Source organism: Phycodurus eques, chromosome 8 (genome assembly GCF_024500275.1).
Source record: "Phycodurus eques isolate BA_2022a chromosome 8, UOR_Pequ_1.1, whole genome shotgun sequence".
Taxonomy (NCBI): Eukaryota; Metazoa; Chordata; class Actinopteri; order Syngnathiformes; family Syngnathidae; genus Phycodurus; species Phycodurus eques.
This window is the reverse complement of record NC_084532.1, coordinates 27,435,988-27,452,779: the sequence shown is the minus strand read 5'-3', so window position 1 is coordinate 27,452,779 and position 16,792 is coordinate 27,435,988. Positions and strand designations below refer to the sequence as shown.

General features: G+C 41.4%; 1 protein-coding gene across 2 annotated transcripts in view; it reads right to left on the bottom strand.

The window, feature by feature from the left end:
* slc9a7 (solute carrier family 9 member 7) overlaps positions 1-16,792 on the bottom strand; it is a 22,645-nt gene extending 5,853 nt beyond the window's left edge. The window contains exons 1-14 of one of the 2 annotated variants that reach the window (XM_061682804.1): positions 16,411-16,792; positions 14,996-15,201; positions 14,818-14,895; positions 13,275-13,351; positions 12,210-12,322; positions 11,982-12,087; positions 10,570-10,711; positions 9,940-10,045; positions 9,239-9,327; positions 8,711-8,824; positions 8,502-8,613; positions 8,020-8,173; positions 4,271-4,318; positions 991-1,054 (exon numbers count right to left, since the gene is read on the bottom strand). In XM_061682804.1, coding sequence (XP_061538788.1) covers positions 991-1,054; positions 4,271-4,318; positions 8,020-8,173; positions 8,502-8,613; positions 8,711-8,824; positions 9,239-9,327; positions 9,940-10,045; positions 10,570-10,711; positions 11,982-12,087; positions 12,210-12,322; positions 13,275-13,351; positions 14,818-14,895; positions 14,996-15,201; positions 16,411-16,690 — 1,689 coding nt within the window. In that variant the 5' untranslated portion in view covers positions 16,691-16,792. The remainder of the gene's footprint in view (positions 1-990; positions 1,055-4,270; positions 4,319-8,019; positions 8,174-8,501; positions 8,614-8,710; positions 8,825-9,238; positions 9,328-9,939; positions 10,046-10,569; positions 10,712-11,981; positions 12,088-12,209; positions 12,323-13,274; positions 13,352-14,817; positions 14,896-14,995; positions 15,202-16,410) is intronic. The other variant, XM_061682803.1, reaches the window with a different exon arrangement.

Sequence of the window (16,792 nt, the reverse complement as noted above, 5' to 3'; positions counted from 1 at the left end):
AAAATGAATCAAAATTGTGTCAAAAATGAACATAGCGGTATTATTCATATACATTTAAAGTAATTATATTCTTTTTTTTTAGGTATAATTTATCTAAATGAAATAAAACCAAAAGATTAAACTATTAAATACAACATCAAATAAAATTAAATGACATTGTAAAACAAAATACAATAAACTAGTCAAATCCCTTTGATGTAATTCATTTTAATTTGTATTCAACCTTAAACAGAGGAAAATGTAAATAAGTAAATAAAATTAAATGGACCAAGTCAAGGTATTATTTTTATTTGTTTATTTATTTTGTTTGTTTAGGTATTATTCAATTACATTTAAATTAATGGTATACTAATTATATTTTATCTAAATAATAAAACAAAAAGATTAAAATAAATCAAACTTACATTTAAAATAAAATATAAATTGTAAAAAAATGCTAAATGAAAATAATAAATTCCCTTGAATGTAATTTATTTACATTTTATTTAATTTTAAATAACGATAGAAATACACAAAGAAATTAAATTAGAGGGAACATGACTAGTTATTGCGATTTCCACATATGATGTAATATCCTGGAAAAATGCATTTTTATTTGTTTTAATGGCCAAATGTTGTGTAGAAGGATTATTCAACCAAATTATATTTTTGGGAATTCAATTGTGATTCAAAGCTATTGTTTTCCTTGGTAAGCAAGAAACAACGACGTTAGCCAAATTAAGTGCTTTGGAATTATTTTTACATTGAATGAATTTTCAAACCAAAACAAGACCCCGTACACACATACTGTATACAAATGTACTTCTTACTCCACTAGTAACATATGCGTCCTTTTTAAAAAAAAAAATTTAAAAAAAAATGGAAATATGGTGCGAATGGTTGTTTGTTTGTATGTGCCCTGCGACTCTTGTGAGGATAAGCGGCTCAGAAAATGGATGGAAATATGGTGGCCATGTAATAGTTATAACTTTCTAGCAAGATCATGCTCACCCCCTGTAGGACCTGGAAGGTGGCTGCAGAAGGCTGCGGGTCGTGATCCGGGTCCACTCCCACCCTGCAACACCCAAAGACATCATCAGAATGTCTCATTTACTTTGGATGGGCGTTTTGAATGCGGCACCTTTCAACAACATCCTGTTTTCATCGACACAGACCTTGTGGCTGACAAACCCAAAACGAGATATTGCAGAATTTTCGTGCAACACTCAAAGGGCCTCATGAAATGAATTTAAATGTCATAAAGCCATTCCAGCCTCCATTAAAAAAAAAAAAGTCTAATTTCTTTGTTAAATGTTGTTGCGGTAGTATTGATTTAACCTTTTAGGAGATTTACAGTCATTTTATAGTAATCTGTGCAACTCTCAGGGAGTCTTCATTTAATTTACTGTAGGTGACCTTTAGGACGCCGTCGTCTTGTTTTAACCTGCGCAATTTTTGTTTAAATTGCAGTCGTATTATTTTTTTGCTGCATTTACGCTCATCTTAATCTCTGCAATTTTTGTGCAAAGTATTTTCTAAACCTGTGCAACTTTTGGCGTCACAATTTTGGAGGGATTTATTTTAATCTGCAAAACTATTAGCGGTCATTTTCTTATTTTAACAAGTGCAACTTTTGTTTTGTTCCGTTTTTTTTTTTTACAGAAATTTTACTTTAACCTGTGGGATTTTTGAGAGATTTATGGTAATCTCATTTTAACCTGTACAATTATTATTTTTTTTTAACAATAATCACATTCAGGACATTTACGGTGGTCTTATTTAACCTTTGCATCTTTGGGCGAGGCTTTGATTTTATGGTAGTCTTATTTTAACCCGTGGAAACATTTTGAAGCTCAGTTACCACACTTGCATTAAGTACTGTATATTTATATAAAAAAAAAAAAAAAAAAAAAAAAAAAAAAAAAAACATCTCCATATGTCAAACACGCACGGGTATAAATAATTCCCGCCTCTGGTGTCTCTTACCAACACGGGGGGATTAAAAGTGGATTTTCAAAAGGGGCACTTTGAATTTACATAAACTAGGGAACAGTCGACTATAATCTTCTCTTTGGACGCCAGCCGAGACAGACGACTGTGGTCTTCTCTTAACAGGAGGAAATTCATGCGGTTGCTTTTAGAGGTTTGCATTTCCATGACAACTGCACCCAAAAAAATATATCACTTTAGGATGAGGGAGTTCTTTGTTCGATTTTTCCCTCCGCAGCCTCTCGAAAGAAAAGACGTCCATAAATTCTCCCATAAAATCAATCAGTGTTGACATCAGTTTTTAGCAATCAACATGAAATATAGTGGACATGTCCAGCACTGACAGAACACATGAAAAAATAAAGTCTCAAGGACCCGTGCCTGAAATTCTAAAGGAAGTCAGACATTTTGGTTTGAAACAGCCTTTTTTTGGATGACCACAAACTTCAACCAATACGGCAGAATTTTCGGGGAGAGAATTTTTTTGTGTGTCTATTCATGAAAGACATGCCTCCCAAAATTACATGTTGCTACTTGAAACTGGCTTTTATATATATATATATATAAATTATTATTATTATATATTTTTTTTAAACATGGTGCGGACGTTCAGTCAAGCTCTAACATGAAGTTGAGCTACTAGTTTTTTTTTTTTTTTTTAGCTGCTTCAAACCACAACAGTTGACTTTGTGTGTCTTTTGAGGCATGGTTTCTTGAGACCTTTTCGTGGGTCTGCTCGTGATAGACATGCATACCAAATTCCCCATTGCCAAGTGACACTGGCTTCGGGGGCTGAATCGGGGGGTGGGACGTCAGAACCTCCCCGTGACAAAAAAAAAAAAAAAACAGGCCTGTCATGGGGTGAAGACAACTTCACGGGCCCCTGAGGGGTGGGGGGATAGGACATGCACGCACATACACAAAGACACACGCGCATGCGCTTATGTAAGAGGGTGTTGCACTTCTCGAAAACACCGCCAGCCACCAGCGTGAGCGTCCGCGATTCCTCATCACATCCTATTTTGTCTGCGGCCCAAAAAGGCGGAAGCCGTGTCGAAACGACGTCTTCCTTATTGTGCTTGGAGTGGCGAAGAAACAGAAGTACTACAAACGTATAATCACATCAAGAATTAGGTGTGCAAATATGACATTATGCGCTATAGAACACTACGACTACTACTAATAGGTAATTAAAACAAAGGCATTAATACACATCTAATTTGAGAAGATTCATTTTGTAACATTAATAATAAGACCAATCATTTCTTCAAAAGCAAATTATTTACTAACTATGCTAACTATACTGTTACGGACGCAAAGTTCAAAAGCCAGCATCTGTGATGGTATGGGGCAGCGTTAGTGCCAATGGCATGGGTAACTTACACATCTGTGAAGGCACCATTAATGCTGAAAGGCACATAGAGGTTTTGGAGAAAAATGCTGCCATCCAAGCAACGTAATTTTCATGGACGCCCCTGCTTATTTCAGCAAGACAATGCCAAACCACATTCTGCACGTGTTGCAACAGCGTGGCTTCGGAGTAAAAGAGTGCGGGTACTAGACTGGCCTGCCTGCAGTTCAGACCTGTCTCCCATTGAAAATGTGCGGCGCATTATGAAGCGTAAAATACGACAACGGAGACCCCGGACAGTTGAACAGCTGAAGCTGTACATCGAGCAAGAATGGGAAAGAATTCCACCTACAAAGCTTCAACAATTAGTGTCCACATTTTATTGAATGTGGTTAAAAGAAAAGGTGACGCAACACAGTGGTAAACATGAGCCTGTCCCAGGTTTTTTGGAATGGAATGTGCAGCCATAAAATTCTAAGTGAATGATTATATGCTAAAAACAATCAAGTTTATCAGTTTGAACATGAAATATCTTGTCTTTGTAGTGTATTCAATTAAATATAGGTTGAACATGATTTGCAAATCATTGTATTCTGTTTTTATTTATGTTTCACACAACGTCCCAACTTCATTGGAATTGGGGTTGTACATGGCACAGTTGTGTGCTGTCATATTGCATGTTTACGGAATATTGATGTTTTTTATCATCGTCACGCGATTACGGGGTGGATTAAGTCGAGTAATACGTCCCCACTCGAGGCCCAGCTAGCAAACGCACGGCCCGCCACTGCAATCCACAACAGCCGCACACTTTGAAGAACCGAGAGCACAGAAGCGGAAGACACCTTGAGACGCTTTCACCCTTCCAAAGCGCAGGCCTGCACCAGCAAAAGGTCACCAATCTTGTCACCCCACCACCACTTCCTGTACTTTATTTTGATGATACGACACCTGAAGTATTTCCACTTCCCGTGTCTACAGCGGTCCGCCGTTCCAGCTCTGTGGAAGAACTGGGGGTCAATGTTACCATAAAGTTCTTTTGGTGCCCTCATCGGAATCTGTCGATCGTCATGGAAACAAAGCAGGATAATAAAACTCTTCAGGTCAGAGCGAGTGCTCAAACATTTGCACATATACAAAGTACCCTGATAAGTCGCTTAAAATGCGTTTCCTTCATTGTTGACCGTTTGGATGTCGTGTGGTGCCTTGAGATACGAGTCACACTATTAAGAGTTTTTCAAGATACAAGTCGTCCATCTGCGGATATGTTCCCTTTGACTTGCGAGAGCAAACGTAAGACATTGTACGAGCGCTGTATGACACGTCAAAACAAGCGGCAGTTTGGCAGATCGTGATCAATTCTACAAAAAAAAAAAAAAAAAAAACAGGCTTCGAACAGTTCGTTGCCACTCCCGTCTGAAGTTTACTGTAATACTAAACATAAAACAAAGACAATTACACATTACGTATTTAAAGCAACCACGTAGCCTCTGCTACCTGAATGCTAACATACAACGGGAAACTCCATAGGCATAGGAGCTAACTATTAGCATCTATGGTCCCTACCCAACAAAATGGGTGAGCTTCATCTTCTAATAAAGACCAGTAAAGACTTCGGACGTTCGGCTCTTCTGATCACTGCTTAATTCACTTAATACCAACATACAGGCAAGAACTTAAATGCGCAAAGCCTACAGTGAAAACAGTGAAAAAGTGGACCAATGAAGCTAAGATAGAACTTCAAAGCTGTTTAGACTGCACAGACTGGAGTGTCTTTGAAAATTCAGCTGGCGGCCTGGATGAATATCCGGACTCTGTCACATCCTATATTAGTTTCTGTGAAGAGGTGAGTCTACCAACAAAGTCATTTTGCACATTCAATAACAACAGGCTGTGGTTCACTGCCAAACTTAAGCAACTTCGCCAAGCTAAGGAGGACGCATATCGAAGCGGGGACAGGGCCTTGTATAATCGCACTAGCAACCAGCTGACTAAAGAAATTACCATTCCAATGAGAAACTATACAGCAACGTTCGATAAACAGTTTAGCGCTAACGACTCTAAATCAGTCTGGCATGCATTCCAATCGCTGACCAATTACAAGCGACGATCACCCCAAGCGGAGAACAATAGCAAACGACTTCAATACCTTCTACTGCAGATTTGAAAAGCACATTTTCACAACACACACCCACCCGGCCGCACCACCGACCACAATCACACCTCTGACTTCTGCGTTAACCATCCGCGAACAGGATGTGAGACGCATCTTCAAACAACAAAAGATTAACAAAGCGGCAGGCCCGGACCACGCGCCCCCATCCTGCCTGAAAGTCTGCGCGGACCAGCTCGCTCCAGTCTTCACTCAGATCTTCAATAGATCTCTGGAACTGTGCGAAGTACCGTCGTGTTTCAAACGCTCCACCATCATTCCAGTCCCCAAGAATCCTACAATCTCGGGTCTAAAGGACTACAGGCCTGTTACCTTGACATCTGTGGTCATGAAATCCTTTGTCCCTCCACCTCAAGAGCGTCACAGGTCCCCTGCAGTTTGCCTACCGAGCGAACAGGTCTGCGGATGATGCAGTCAACATGGGACTGCACTTCATCCTAGAACACCTCGACAGCGCAGGGACCTACGAGGGGATCCTGTTCGTGGACTTCAGCTCAGCGTTCAACACCATCATCCCTGACCTGCTTCCCTCCAAGCTTCTCCAACTCAACATTTCGCCTGACATCTGCCATTGGATTTAGAGCTTTCTGACGGGCAGGACGCTTTAAGTGAGGCCACCTCATCCACACGCATCATCAGCACTGGGGCGCCCCAAGGCCCTCTCTCTACACAAACGACTGCACCTCAACACACCCGGCTGTCAAACTCCTGAAGTTTGCAGATGACACCACTGTCATCGGCCTCATCAAGGACGGCGACGGGTCTGCATATCGACAGGAAGCGGAGCGGCCGGAGCTGCGGTGCGGCCGACACAACCTGGAGCTGAACACGCTCGAGACTGTAGAGATGATCGTGGACTACAGGAGGCATCCTTCGCCACTGCTGCCCCTCACGCTGTCCAGCTGCCTTGTGTCAACCGTCGAGACCTTCGAGTTCCTGGGAATTACAGTCTCTCAGGACCCGAAGTGGTCGCTCAACATCAACTCCGTCCTCAAAAAGGCCCATCAGAGGATGTACTTCCTGCGGCTTGGGCCTGCCACGGGAGCTGCTGAGGCAGTTCTACACAGCGGTCGTTGAATCAGTGACCAATACTGGCCACTCACGCCAGAGTCGCATCTGCCCCACTTGCACACTGACTGAGGAGTATCTGCAACATTTGCACAATCGACATTGTCCCAGATTATCGCGCTGCTCGTCACTTTAAACTGCATACATTCCTTGAAGTCTCGGCACCCTTTGCACAATGGTCATTGGACCGGACTATTGCTATATTAGTCATTCGAACTGCTCTCAGTGCTTTTTGCACAATTGTCCAAAAAAAAAAAAAAAAAAAGTGTTATGAGCGTGGTTAGCTTCAACTACCCGATTGAAGTTGGTGGATAAAAAAAAATATCAAGCAATAAATAAAGAAATGCTGTGCATTTATTTTTATTAGTTATGTGGCAGCCTTTTGGGTAACAGCACATAAAAGGCAATACACGACCGGGGGAGAGCATATGGCAGCGTGTCCCCGTTGCCGTGGCGATAGGTTCAAGAGGGGGAGATTTTGGCAGAGCTGCACGGCAACACAATGGTTCCTCCTCGCACCCAGGCTGCATTACTCATATTAAACACGGCCTCTTTTTTGCACACACACAACACAACTAATCCACTTTAGAAGCCCTCCCTCCCTTGGGTGTGTGTGTGTGTGTGTGTGTGTGTGTAGCAATAGTTCTAATAAGAGGCGAGAAGCAAGCGTTTGTCAACTAGCGCAGCGATTTGAAAAGTGTGCACGTGGGCTCCCTCTAGTGGTACGCATTAGAATCACTGCCTAAATACAGTTCAGTTGTATTTAACTTAGTTTAAATGCAAATGTATGCACTTAAAACTTTAAAAAAAAAATAATAATAATGAAACTGGTTTATGTAAAAGGCATTTAAAAATTATTTGTAAGTGTTTTTTTCTTCTTCCTGTATTTATACGCTGTGTTAATATTTAAACTGTGCATTAGATTACAGTGGTATACAATGACATTACATGTTCTTTCAGGAATAAAACCTATTTCTCTATTTTTTTTAATGAACACTTTGGCCTACTATGTTACTGTAATTTAATGTTGGCCATTACGGTGGAACTTGATTTTTTTGTTTTCTTTTTTTGAGAACTACTCGTTTAGTCGTGGAGCAGAATGAGGTGCAGGGATTAAATATGCAGGAATTCGCAGGGGAGGCGGCAAACGCATACAGATGGCGATTGGGCTATCTGGCCCCATTTTCTGGACAACCAATCGGCAGAAAGTTGGCAACAATAACTCTCGCGTCATTGGACAAATCAAATATGAACACTCGCCTTAGTGTAAATGCACACAAAGGCATCACAAGTTACAGAAGTAGTAAGTTTCGCTTATTAGGTTACAACATTTCCTCCGCAGAAACGTGCATCTTTTAGTAATATTGTGTGGCTTGCATGATTTTATTCAGGATAGATACTTTTTTTTCCCCCATGAAGGTGAATGTAAAGATTGTAGAAACGGTTAGTGACGTGTCACCTGATTTGTAGCCAGGACAACATGGGCGTGGTTCCGCCCCCGAAGACCCACACGGTGAAGAAGACGATGAGCAGCGTGGTGGTGAAGATCATCTGGCGGGCGTAGGTGGCCGTGTCGCGGATGGCCAAGGCAAACGCCATCGCCCCGCGCAGTCCTGAAAATGATGGTCACACACAAACACACACACACACACACACACCATCAAAGAAATGTATTTCTTTAAAACAACTCGGAACATCAGCTGTAGCGTGACCAGGTATGTTGCCAAATTAGATTCGAGCTGCCATTGGCGATGTAGATCAGTTGGCACCAAAAACGTGGTTTTCCGTCATCACGTCACAATATGAGGACATGCGGACACAATGATGACCAATCTTGGAAATCAATGTGGTTCGTAGCAAATTTGTGGCACGTTGATTTTTGACGTCATCTGCCGTGTTTTGGTGCGCATCTTTCCGAGAGTTGGAGATGGAAAAGCGTACCAGCAAACATCATCATGTGCTGGAAGTTTCCTGTGATCTTGTGTCTGCGGCCCAGGTTGAGCAGGAAGGAGAGCGGGTAGATGTTAAAGGCTCGTCCCAGGAAGATTGCGATCTTGTGAATGGTGAAGACTTTTTATTTGTTTTTATTTTTTTGACAAATGGAAAAATAAAACAACTAAATCATTTGCGTCAGTCGCTTTTTAGGATACAAAAGCACCCGTGATGAAGATGGGGCTGAAGATGTGATTCTGGAAGGTGAAAAGAGCCAAGCCCATGTAGGAGAAGATGAAGTTCTCAGCCAGGAAGTGAAGCACCTCGAAGAGCTGTGGAAGGTCGGGGAATATAAATCACGATATGGCCACTTCTTTAGGTACACGCATACCTTATTTTTTTCCGCACATCCAACTGTCTGATGTACCTAATGTTGTGACCTCCGGGATATTATTGTATTACATTGCTATTGTACGCCTCTCTGTACAATAATATTAACATGCTGTGTATGTAATCTGCGGGCTATGACTTAATAGGCTGAACAGCCGCAGCGTCAGTCCTGTCAGACGATTGGTGGCGATTAAGGTCACAACAGGCAAATCGTTTGGCCATCTGGCACCGGGATACTGTCTACTGAAGTGTGTGTGGTGTGTGTGTGTGTGTGTGTGTGTGTGTGTGTGGATAGGGGTCGTCCACTTTAAAACAAAACAAAAAACAAAAAACGTGCAACGGAGCGTGGTGCTTACCTGCTTGGTACGCTTGGTGGACTCCACAGAAAGGTTGTTGTAGGTATAGTGAGCCTGTGTTATGCCACAGAAAAGCACAGACACCACACCTGCAGGAACACGGGTTATTCGGGTACGGCATCAACGTGTGTGGGTGTATTAACAAAATAATTGCACATCTAGGAAGCACTCGTCCGGAGCTTTGATTTGAGATATGACTCAATGTGGTTTGTGGCAAGATGATTTATGAGCCTGTTACGAGTCAAAATTAGCCTGGGGCTGTATTTTTATGGTTATTAAATAATAATATGAGGTATGATAACAAAATAATTGCAGCTCTAGGAAGCCCACAGAGACCTTTGATTGGAGGTTTGACTCAATGAGGTTTGTGGTAAAATGATTTGTGACCCTGTCACTAATCAAATATGACCTGGGGCTACATGTTTCAAATAAATACATCAGGATATGCGGGCATATTGACAACATTCTTACAAATCTGTAAAGCCTGCATCAATACGCATCATTGGAGGTATGACTCAATGTAGTTTGCGGCCAATTGATTTATGACCCAATGACTAGTCAAATAGGACTTGGGGGCTGTGTGTTTTTGGGTAATTATGTAACAATATGCGGGCATATTGAACAGATCCACAAAGGCCTCACCGAGACCTGTAATTTAAGGTGCGACTCCATGTGGTTTGTAGCGTAACTGGCGAGCTCACCCGTGAATCCGCAGGCCTCGGCCAGCAGGAAGGTGCTCCAGGACATGAGGAAGAAGAGGGCCGTCTCCAGTAGGGGGAAGCAGTGCAGCTTAGTGAACTTGGTCACGTACCAACCAGGATTCCAGTTAGGGCGCATTTCCGCCAACATTTAGCAATCGTTTAGAATATAACAACTGCAAAATGACGCCTTTCCAATATGTGTTTTTTTTTTTTTTTTTTAAACCATCTTGGTACCATCTTGTGGCATCTATAGGCAAATCTTTATACAACTGCTGGAAAGCAAAAACATTATGCCAGGATAAGCCTACTTGAACATCTGAGCTTCATTTTGGGTTAATCAAAAGCGCTGTAAATGGTCGCAGGTGTGTGCTCACTCCCATTGGTTGATTCTGAACACAGCCACAGCCCCACATATAAGAGGGTGTGTACACTTGTGCAACCACGTTCTTTCTGTTTATTTTTACTTCCACTCATGAAAATATTTTAAAATTAATTCACATTCATGGTGGAAAATTTTGATATCACAAAAACCTGGCAATTGAATAGGGGTGTGTAGACTTTTTCTATCCACTATTTCAGAAACTGCTGTTAAGAGATTTTTTTTTTTTTTTGTATTCAAGATCAGGATATGAGAGCGGTGACCACCCCGGTGGCGGCACCCATCATGAAGGAACCGCTGAAAATTCCCAGGAAAACCCCGACGGACTTGAAGAAGGCCGAAGCGTCGAACGTGTGTGTGTTGGCGCCTCGGGGCTGGTAGGCCAAGATGGAGCTGATGTGCACATTAATATAAACAAAAATTAAAAGTGGAAAAAGACAAACAGACATGGTCATTTGTGTGTGTGTTATTTGGCATGTTTTTCTTTTTAACTAAAATGTACTGTCGTGTCGCTTTGGTTCAAAGTGCAGCATAAGACAACACAAGGGATGTTATGCACTCTCGCCAGTGGAGGGAGCCAGAGTACTGCATGTCGCTTAAAATTCTAATTGTTCTTAAAATCACTTTTTTGTTTTTTTTAAACATTTCATCTGTAGGTATATATCTTTAAAGATAGATTATTATTTTTTTTATTACTTTTTGGGTTTTATTTTTATTGTTTAAGATTTGTTTTTAAAATTGTATTCCTACAAGGTTTTATTTTCATTATTCATAATTTCATTATTCCTATTTAGAAATTACATTTTGTTTTTCTGTTTTATTTTTTAGGATTATTTTGTTAAAATGTTCAAGTTAATTCAATTACATGAATCTTTATTCTTTGTATTTATTTTTATTGGTTTAAGATCTTTTTTAGGATGGCTTTTTTTTAGGGTTTTATGTTTGTTTCATTACTTTTTTTAATTGTTTTATATCATTTAAAGGCATCATCAATCCTTTTTGTTCCTTCCCACAACTGGTGAGAGGTGCTATTGAAAAATGTGCAAAATGTGACTTGTCGGTATTAACATACAGCCTGTAATTCTCAAAGTAGTGGTACGTGGGCTCCCTCTAGCGGTACGTAAAATAATCACTGAATGAAATCCAATTAGAATGCAGCTTGTAGCTAGCTATGGATACAGCCGGTTTACTCTGTTTTCATTTTTAATCCAGCACAGTGCTTTTTTTTTTTTTTTAAAGTACAGATTAGTTGTATTTAACTTTTTAAGTACAATCAATACATTTGCATTTAATATTTAGCTGTTTGTTTCAAAAGTTTTACTGCAAGGACGATTTTTTATTTATTTTATTTTTTTATTGAAATTTTAAGTGCAATACAGTTTTAATTGAAAGTAATTTTTTTTATATAATTTATTGCATTCCAAAACAGTGTTAATGTTCATACTCTGCATAATTTTACAGTGGCTTAATTACAATAATATCAAATATACTTTTTAAGAATAAAACTAATGTCTCGTTTTTGCTGAACGCTGAGACCGCTACGCTCCTGTACTTTAATGTTGATCATTATGGTGGTGCTTGAAAAGTGTTGTTTGTTTTTTGTTTTGTTTTTTAAATAAAGGTGGTACTTGACGTAAGAATCGCTGCCGAAGAAGCGACTCACGAGGACAGCACGATGGCCACGGCGTCATTCATGACACTCTCCCCGAACAGCAGAGCGTACAAGTCGCCATCCGCGTGCAGCTCGTTGAAGATCGCCAACACCGTCACTATCAAGACATTAAAAAAAAAAAAAAGTATACAGTTGAGTCAAATGAACATTTGTGTTTTATTCGACTGACGTGATTTTCCAATCAACTCAAAGCTCAAGTTGCGGGGTGTGATGTCGTGCCTGGGTCGGTGGCGGAGATGATGGCGCCGAAGAAAAGACAGTCGGTGTAGTAGAACTTGTCGCTCAGCCGGCCGACCACTTGCATCAGTTTGACCACGCCGTACATCAGGTTCCTGAAATGACGACACGCAGCAGCTTGTGTTACACTCATCGTGTGTTGTGTCCCGAATTGTTTTAAGAGTTGCGCAGTGGATTCAGTGGAGTACCGCAACTTGCCAGGCAGCACTGAGATGCGGCGTAATCAACAGCAAGAAGAAGAGGCGGAGAAGGTCCACAACTAATCTTTGGTAGTAGTCATTGCTCTCACAGAGCAATGAGTATTGTTGTATGCTGTTTGTATGTGACGCTCTTCCATATGTCTTTAAATAGCAGTTGTTTGAAGGTTTAAAATGACTGCAACATCTAGGCTGCTTTCTGTTAGCCCATCTATGGCATTTCGCATTATATGCTAACAAACTAGTGGACCTTCGTTGGATGAAATTATATGTCGTACTTATTTTCTTTTTTTTTTTTAAGTAAACAATAAGAAAAGAATATGAACTATTCTATCCATTCTAATTAAACAATTAAATATAATGATAAAACAAAGGAAATATTTGAATTTAAAATGTTAAAAAAATGAAATACGTAATTTAGAATTTTTTTTTTTAAATAAAGTTATATACAATGTTATATACATAAATAAATTCAATGAAATAACATATTACTGGTATATATGTTCTTTGTTAGAAAGCAAGAAGAAGAAAATGACAAAGCATTATATACAACGATTAGCATATTGAATTAAATACAATTAGATAAAACAATGACATTTAAGATAAACAATTAAATATGTAATTTTAAATCATATAATAAATACATAATTTAAAAATCATTTAGAACTGCATTGTATATAATAAATATGAATGCAACTAAATGAAATATAATTAAGAATTTAAGTTGAATATTTAATTTACAATAGTAACAATTTGAAGGTGTCTCAAAACTTTGACTCATAGGCTGTTCTTAAAAAATAAATTAAAAAAAATAAAAAAATTAGAAAAAAAAACTTGGTGGACTCCTCACCCAATTACGAAACATGAGACAGCAGTCCCAAGGAATGCGTAGGTGAGAATGGAGCCCAAATTCCTGAAGAAGTGTTTCTGGGGGAAACAAAAATAAGAACAACGTTTAGTCAGGGAAAATATTCCGCTATTTACGTGCAGGACGTGTGTGCCGGATGCGCGACCACAATGTCAGTAAAAGTGTGTCAGCGTGCGTGCGTGCGTGCGTGTGTGTGTGTGTGTGTGGGGTAAGAGGGAGGGAGTACGTGGGGCTATGCCCACATGGTGGACCAAATTGACACAAGCGCAACTTAAAGTGAACTTTAACCCTGTGACCCGCTTATGTAACTGTTTTAAAGCGCAGCGGTACCTTGATTTAAGAGTGCCCCAACTTATGAGTTTCCCCCCGGTGCGAACGGTCAAACACACAAATACAAAATGAGAACACTCGCAAGGAGCAGACCCTCAAATGGAAGGATAACCAGCCAACAGCTTCGGAGGTCCCTCACTAGGCCACGCCCCTTAAAGGCACACATTCAACTCGCAGATACTACAAAACATACAGAATTTACACTTGTTAAAAAAAAAAAAAAGTTAATTTTTCTACATTATTTTTTTAAATTATGTTTTCTTTTTCTTGACTAGAAACACAATTACAAATGGTGGTGGTTTCTCAAAATCCAATCTCATCATTGTGTTTGGCTTCTTAAAGTCTACCAAATGCCTACGGACTACAAATATGGCCGCCCCGATATAAGAAAGTGCTTCAAATGACCCTACTGCCACAGCACAGTTCAGTGCCTAAAAATGTCTTGTAAGGGCACGCTCTCGCAAAACCTGGGCAAACGTCAAAGACAGAAACCTGTTAGTGTGTGTGTGCGTGCGCGCGCGTCAGAATTAAAAAATAAATAAATAAAATTAAAAAAAAAAGGGCACTTGACTAACACTTGAAGGTTTTCACAGTCAGTGAAGGTCACTTGGCTGACCTTCTGTCCAGTGCAACCAGCTGCAAACTCACATTGCTATTTTAATTAAGGTAATAAAGTGAACAACCGTTTATCGTGGGGGATACTTTCCAGACAGACCCTCACGCCATAGACGAAAAGCCACGCCATAGAGAGACCGTATAAAATTATGATTATTTTTTTTAATTTAAAAAAAAAAACAAAAAAAAACAATGCTGTAGTTTTATTACTCCCGGCACGCAATAAACACATTCAAACTTATTAAAACCGAGGTTGCAAACCTCCGTGAATGTTCAAAGTTGCAAACCATCTATGTGAATACATGCAATGTAACGCCACCATGTGATGGCACCACCGAATGCCACCACAATGTGACATCGCCATGTAATGCCACCATGTAACGCTATGAACGAAACTAGGGTAAATTGAAGACTATATACAGTCTCTGGATATTTACCGCTTTTGGCAGCCTACCATTGGGGTACGGCGCATTGCGAGAGCTCGACTTAGCGCAGTGTGCTGATTGGCTGACAGAGAATGGTCCCCTCTGGAACGGGAAGAAGACTTGGGTGGAAAAATGCGCTGTGTGTTCTAGCTCACCTTCTTCAGGCTGTAGCCGGCATGGAAAATGATGGGAGGCAGCAAGATGTTGAAGAAGACTTCCGGGTCGAAGGTGACCTGTGAGAGAGGCGGAGAACACCAGGAGTCAGTTGGGAAGGAGGACATTTTTTGTTGTTGTTTTTTGGGGGGTTTTTTTTGTGGGTTATTACGACGTCACCTTGCGCAACATGTCGTTCTGCTCCACGTTGTGAATGTCGCGGGAGTCGATCTCGCCTTTGAGCGTGTACTCGAAGAACTTGCCGCTGACGTTGAGCAGCAGGCTGCTGCTGGCGGGCCCCGCGGCCAGCGCGCAGCTGGGCGGGCTCCCGTTGCGGTAGCTGGCGGCGGGGATGCCGTAACGCAGGACGACGCCCACCAGCAGACCTGCGGGGTGAAGCGACAATCGGTCGACAGTTACGTCCGCGAGCGACGGGACGGATCCATCTACGGAAACCGAACGTCCGACATCCAACTACGAGAAGGAACGTGTTTCATCTCATTTGTATAAACACAGCATGCACGCACACACACCATGCAAACTAACCTTGTTGTTCACAACCGGCAGAAAGTGAAAGTATTTCTTTTGTGTGCCCCAAAAGCACCCAAAACAACCAGTGAAGTCATCTGGTTTTCATCTGGTTAATGAGTGTTGGCTTTGACCACCGGGAACAGAAAAGGCAACTCACCCTCCCTGAAAATGTCTTTAATTGTTAAGGTCCAGGGACTCCCCGGGGCTTTTTTCTTTTTTTTTTTCTTCCAAAAACCATAACTGATGAATTATTTGATTAAGAGATCTCGCCCAATAGCTTTGGAATGTAGTGCCTAGCCTACGTCAACCAGAAAAGCTGGTTTTATTCTGTTCATTTTTGGGACACTACTAACCGAGCGGACTTGCGAGGCGAGAGGACGTGCGTGGGGAGTTGCACATCCCGGATCGATCACCTGTCAATCACATGACACACACGCACACAACCGTTCACACCTCGGCAGACAATTTAGAGGCTTCAACGAACCTAACGCTAAGGAGTCAAAGTGCAATATGACGGACGAACGCTTTGTCATATTACATATCCAACATCTATCTATGGAATGGAACACATTATGATTTTTTTTTTTTTAAATCGACTTCCCCTTCGACATGGACATTAAGGCCAGCGTTCCATTTCAATTTATCTCATGTAACGTGTTCTTTTCGACTGACACGTCACACATTCAAACTACGGCCCCAAAAAAAAAAAAATAAATAAAGAAAAAATTGTCATTCGAGACGCTCAACCGCGTTTGCGCAGTCAGCCTGTCACGTGACATGAGAAAGGGGTTTGTGCCACCCGGAAGTAGCTACTGACATCATAAGTACAAAGGTCTAACAACGTCTTTCGTGCCGTCATCAGTGGAGGTGGTCAAAGTCATAGGCCTATTTTGACAAAAGTACAGATCTGTTTGCAAAAGAAGAAGAAGAATAGCCTTCTCATGAAAACCAGAAAACCAGATCCCTGGAAAATGGGGTACTTGGTTAATTCCCATCATGCACTGCTAACGAACGTATGCAGTATTTGGGCAATTTTCCCCAAATGGGAGCGCTGCACGCCTCACCGTAAATCATGGCCAGGCCGGTTTCGTGCAGGAAACGCACGCGCCGGTGCTTGAACAGCCATATGGTGAGGATGGTGAGGGTCAGCAGCAGGATGAAGGTCAGCAGATTGACGCTGTCCTGCCGGTGGCTCTCCTCGGCTTCCTTCTCCGTGGCCAGGTCCTCCAGCGCGGCGGCGGACGCCGCCGCCATCACAGTCTTCATCATCAACGTCGTCATCGTCATCGTCATCGTCGTGGTGGCGGTGGTGGTGGTGGTCGCGGTCGTGCGGATTGCGTCCATGGCGCCGGGAGGATAATGCACACTCACGCCGCCGTCTTACGCCATGTCACTGCGGGAGAGCGCGCACCGAGAACCCGCTTGACGCGCAGCCACACGCCGGTC